The sequence below is a fragment of the Crocuta crocuta genome, unplaced genomic scaffold, assembly GCF_008692635.1.
Source record: "Crocuta crocuta isolate KB4526 unplaced genomic scaffold, BGI_CrCroc_1.0 scaffold301, whole genome shotgun sequence".
Taxonomy (NCBI): domain Eukaryota; kingdom Metazoa; phylum Chordata; class Mammalia; order Carnivora; family Hyaenidae; genus Crocuta; species Crocuta crocuta.
In genome coordinates, this window is record NW_027527544.1 from 1,053,298 (window position 1) to 1,058,979 (window position 5,682).

At 42.2% G+C, this 5,682-nt stretch overlaps 1 protein-coding gene across 1 annotated transcript in view; it reads left to right on the top strand.

Moving 5' to 3' along the window:
* The window catches only part of CYBB (cytochrome b-245 beta chain), a 32,983-nt gene extending 28,299 nt beyond the window's left edge, over positions 1-4,684 (top strand). The window contains exons 11-13 of the mRNA XM_077765193.1: positions 54-200; positions 2,232-2,356; positions 3,413-4,684. Coding sequence (XP_077621319.1) covers positions 54-200; positions 2,232-2,356; positions 3,413-3,539 — 399 coding nt within the window. The 3' untranslated portion in view covers positions 3,540-4,684. The remainder of the gene's footprint in view (positions 1-53; positions 201-2,231; positions 2,357-3,412) is intronic.
* Positions 4,685-5,682: the final 998 nt, after the last annotated feature.

Genomic DNA, 5,682 nt, shown 5'->3' on the forward strand with positions numbered 1-5,682 from the left:
TGTGATAAGGCCCATGTAAGTCTCATCTGCTTCACAATCTGTTGCTCTTGCAGATATACTTCTACTGGCTGTGCCGGGACACACACGCCTTTGAGTGGTTTGCCGACTTGCTGCAGCTGCTGGAGACCCAGATGCAGGAGAGGAATAATGCCGGCTTCCTCAGCTACAACATCTACCTCACCGGCTGGGATGAGTCTCAGGTGAGGGCGNGCGTCCCAGATCTCAGGTCCTTTCCGCAGAGCCCAGGGCTGACTGACTGCCCTTTGTTTAAGGGAGTGTTTTGTGTACCATTTTTACCAAGAACAATTGATGGATTTCGGTGATCCAGCGCGTCCACCCTCACTCAGTATCCCCACGTGTGCAGACTCACGAGACTAGATTCTACGCTGGTATCTGAGGAACAGATCAAAGCTGAGGAACCTACAAGGGAATAAGAGCCATGACTTTGACCGTATTAAAGCCATGCTCCTACCAGGGGTGTCAAACCAGATGGACAAGATGATCCACCTCCCTTTATACCTCTCTCTGTGTATATCTTCATCTTTTTATCAGTTTACATACACACATATTCCTTTAATTTTACATTTATGTGTGTTTTTAATATACACAATACATTTAATAAGTAGTAATAATAACTGCTCATAGTTATTAAGCCTATATACTATGTGCCAGGTACTTTCATTAGTGTTTACATAGGTTGTCTAATTCAATCCTAACAACAGCCCTATGAAGCAGTTACTGTTACTATCTACACTTTACAGGTGAGAAAACCAAAGCCCAGAACAGGTGAGGTCATTGTTCAAAGGTACCCAACTAGTAAGAGGCAGAGGCAGAATGTTCCAGAGCCTGCACTCTTAACAACTCCCAGTACTTCATGATTATCATATATAAGTCAATCGAAACATAGTTAATGAGGGTGATATATATTTGTGTATATGTGTGTATATGTATGTATATAGCATATATGTATGTGTGTATATATATGTATATGTGTGTATAATATAATATGTAATGCATGATACATAACACATTACACACACACACACACACACACACACACACACCTCCCTCCAGGCACATTTAGCAATGAAAACATTCTACAATTTATAAGACAGCCCCCACAACAAAGAATTATCTGGCCTCAAATGTCAATAGTGCTAACACTGAGAAATTCTGAAACAGGTTAATGATTCCTAGGCAGTCTAAATAAGCAGACATTAATTACCTGGCCTGGAAGCAACAGAATCTATCCCCCTGTGTGAGGAGCTAAGGCAAGGGCCTCTGCCTATCACTGGCCAGTGTCTCTACTGGCCATTGCCACACATTGGCTCCTCAGTCCTGGGCACCTTTCACGTGCACCTGGTATTTGTGAAAACTGGCTTTCCATTTGGGTTTTGGTGTATTGTTTATCATAGACTCTCCCGGTCTTAGACGAGCCTTGTTGCAAATGTAGATCCAGGGACACGTGACCATGAAAATTGCTGCCCTAGAAAAAGGGATTTCACAATGCCACTTCTGCAATTTTAAAAGCAAAACAGCAACAAATATTTGATCAAAATGAGACCTGGCGGAAAATATATAACATAGAAATCACTTTGCAGTTGTATTATTTAAAAAGCCAGGCACCGTTTTTAAAATGGGAAATGTATTTGCAGTGAAAAACAATTAGTTTGCTTTACAAAACTGGTCCCTACAGGGTTATGAAACCAGCCTGGCCATCATGCATCCCCATCATCCATCCCCTGTCCAGGGAATTCAAAATCTGATTTACATTTTAGATACATTTAATTAACCACTTTTATGAAAAATATTTGTTGCTGAAACTGAGGCCCCCTAGAAGGGTAGCATAAAACAACATGTGACTATGTGTATACACACACACACACACACACACACACACACACACACACACAGACTAGCTTTAGACTTGGTTTGTTGTCTCATTGTGTTACCAAAACATCAGTGCATTTCAATCTGTCGTCGTTTCAGTTCTTAGCAATTCTCATAAAGGTCTGCCCTTCTAGATTGTAAATTACCTGAGGAGACCCAGGTTTTTCATCTTTGTTTACCTTCTAGCCTTCAACTAGATAGATAGAGAGAGAGAGAGAGATAAAAGATATAGATATAGATATGGTTAGAATGGATAGTAAGAGCTTCGTTTGTGAGATATGAAAAGATATCTGTGGTTTTTTATAGCAGGTCTCTTTGTGAATTCATGTCCTTTCCTGCAGGCCGATCACTTTGCTGTGCACCATGATGAGGAGAAAGACGTGATCACAGGCCTAAAACAAAAGACCCTGTATGGACGGCCCAACTGGGATAATGAATTCAAGACAATTGCAAGTCAACACCCAAAGTAAGGAGTCCCCTAGCACGGTGTTCTTGAGGCCCATGGTCTGCCTCAAGCAGCAGCTCCCAAACATGGCTAAATTCGTGTGCTCTGAAAACTAAAACACCTAGGTTACTTTCTTCACACCCAGTACGAGTTTCTAGATATGTACGACTTTGCAAAAAGATCGTCTTTAAATCACACCAAAATTATCTGGAGAATTATTATAAACAAAGATTTTCGGGCCCCCCACCTGCGACTTTCTGAACCCTGCTCCTCCAAAGAAGGGCCGTAACTTGGTTCTTTTCTTTCAGCTCCTGCATTTCACTGGTGTATCTACTTCTTCTAATTCAATACAATTTATACTTTTATTATTAAGGAGACACCATCCCCACTTTCAGTTTTAGTTTTGGGGTCTAAACTCACAAGTTGCCAGACATCCTACGGTCCTCTCTGCCTTAGCCATTCTGAAACTTTGAGGGGATCCTCTATCTTACTAGAACTCACAACAAACTCAAGAATCACCATGCACACACCCTTGAGGCCATTGCTTTGTACACTTTAATGAGCATATAAATCACTTGGGGATCTTGTCACAATGCAGATGCTGATTTAGTAAGTCTGGGGTGGGAGCTGAGAACTTACATTCTTAAAAAGCTGACTAGGAGGCCACTGGTCTGGAACCACACTTGAGGAACTAGGCTTTAGAATCTAAAACACAGAGGGATGAATCCCCACCAAGCCGTTGGCCGAGTTGGTGAACCTAAAGCAGGTTTGTTCCTGATTTCGAGATGCTGGAGAGGGTTTAGGGACATAGAGCCCTGAAGGTAAGTCGTCCACAAACTCACGAATTCACCACCATTTTCTCTGTGGTAGAGGTTTCCGTAAACTCTACCTGAAAGTCGTTTCCCAGGGCTGTCGCCACAAACAGGGCTGGACCATTCTCCTGCAGGGTAATCTGAACTCTGCCATTAGTGGAAAAGCCAGAGGAGCAGAGGGAGATAGAACACTTCCCCACGTGCTTTGTAGCCTATCTCATCCAAAAGCCTAAAACGGTTTTATTTTTCCTTTCTTTCCCCAAAGTACCAGAATAGGAGTTTTCCTCTGTGGACCTGAAGCCTTGGCGGAAACCCTCAATAAACAGTGCATCTCCAACTCTGAGTCTGGCCCTCGGGGAGTGCATTTCATTTTCAACAAGGAAAACTTCTAACTGGTCTCTTCCAAGAGAAAAGCAATGAGGGTTATGCTGCCAAGTACCCAACCCAATAATGCTAGTTGATAATGTAAGCCCTCCCCCCTCCCCCCGCTTAAAAAGAGAGAGAAAATGAAGCTATAATGTGCAGGTTTTCCCTGAAAGGTATGTCAAAGATTGTTTGATAGTGATAATTTGCATTTGTACGGGGCTTTATGGTTTTTCAGAGCACTTTTACAAACTGTATTTCATTTTTCACTCACAATAATGCCAGAGAAAGGTAGGACAAGGATTTCTGGACTCAATATTTAGGGGAAAAAAATAAGGGCTCGAAACGGTGAAGTAACTTCCTTAAATATTCTGAAGCTTGGACTTCGTGCACGTGGCTCCGGGTTTTGTGGTCTTTCCCTGATAGCCTGGAAATGGGCTCGTCTACTCCCCAAAGGAAGCACCAAACCAGGGAGGAGCCATTCATTCTCCATTGTGTGTTCTCCTTGTTATCATCATTGTCATATTGAACAGAATTTTCCAAATATTTCGGAGGAAATATGTGCCTAGAATGATTGCCCACTTCAGAGTGACAGGATGGACATCTGAGCATACCCCAGTTTCGCAAAGCAGCACACTAACTGGGTCAGTGATTCTTCGAACATTGGACTAACTGGAATTAACGTATCACTCAGCATTTACAGTAATGCTTGGCAGAGTGGACACTCGGTGAAAGTTTGTTGAATGAATGAAGGAAGGAAAAGACCTTTAGAACCATACAAGACCCCCGGTAGAATTAATTTAAAGCCTTAAACTAAGAACGGTGACAAATAGGTATGTACTATGCCCATCTGCCTTAAAAAAGCATCTACCCCTTGTTTTACTTAAATACACACACAAAGTGGCTCTTGTTTGTGTGGCTAATGTTTTATTGTATCATCATCATCATCATCATCAAATTTATGACCTAGAAACGAAAACCCCCAGCTTTCCTGTGTAGGTATTGCATTCACACCCCATAGAATGTTCTAGATATCTGTGAGTTCAAGAGAGAGCCTCTAAATCACTGTTAGTGTGGCCAGAAGCAGTTGTTTTTTTTCTTAGAACCGCATCTATTTCTGGAAACGAAAACAGCTTTATTTGCCCCACCCTCTAGAGCCACAGATATTTAGAACTACTTTTNNTTCATTTTCCACCCTAGATTTCTTAGTCTTGTTAGGTATTGAATGTTATGTACTCAATTGAAGGAGGCTTACACAGAATTCATTTTATTTTGATTACATCTGGTATTGAATCTGAGATTCTGGCTGCACATTTTGATGCTGGAAGGGCATATTCATCGGGCTGGGATGAAGCAGTGAGAACTCCGTTGTTCCTTTGGGCTCCCAGGACACGCAGGTCACTGAGGGCCGGTCCCGACAAGTCACGCTTGCTGCGGGAACGTTGCCTCCCCAGAATGTCCCGGGAGGGTTTTTACTCAGAGAAATGTAGGTCCAGCCCGTTCACACTGCACCCCAGGTATCACTTCATTCATTCACCAAATTTTTATTGTGCTATTACTGTGACTCAGGCTCTGTGCTCATGGTCTCAATTATTTATACCAACGTGTGAGAAAGCAACCACAGTTCTGAGGACTCTGAGAATCCTGGCCCTCTCTAACCCTGTGGCCTGAGTAAAACCAACTCCATCCATTGCTCTGAAAATATTTCTCCAGGGTTTTGTTTTGTTTTTTTTTTTGACCTTGATACCAGGATACTTACCAAAACAGAGAGCCCTGCCTGTGTTATCCTGGTTATGAGATGAAAAATGAAGTGTAAAAGTGCTTGCCATTACTGTGTTCTCCTAAGACGCTAGCTGCTAGCTGCCAGTAGAGCTTTTTCAGCTTTTAGTATTTAGCACTTAGCAACAGGTACTGAGAGGAGGATTAAGCATTGTTTTTAACCTCAGTGCTGTGAAGGCTTCTCTGAGTTCTCCTGCTTTTGCAATATTGCATTTATGAAAGTTGAATACTTGTAGGTGCTGTATTTGAATACTTTGGCGGGGGCCCTGGGAGATACTTCCTAGGAAGAACTGTTAAAACCTTGCTCAACTATTAAAACTGATGAGCTTCTTTTGGTGTCTGTGTTATTGATCTTCTTCGTATTAAAGGGTGGATTCAGACAGTGAAGATTTG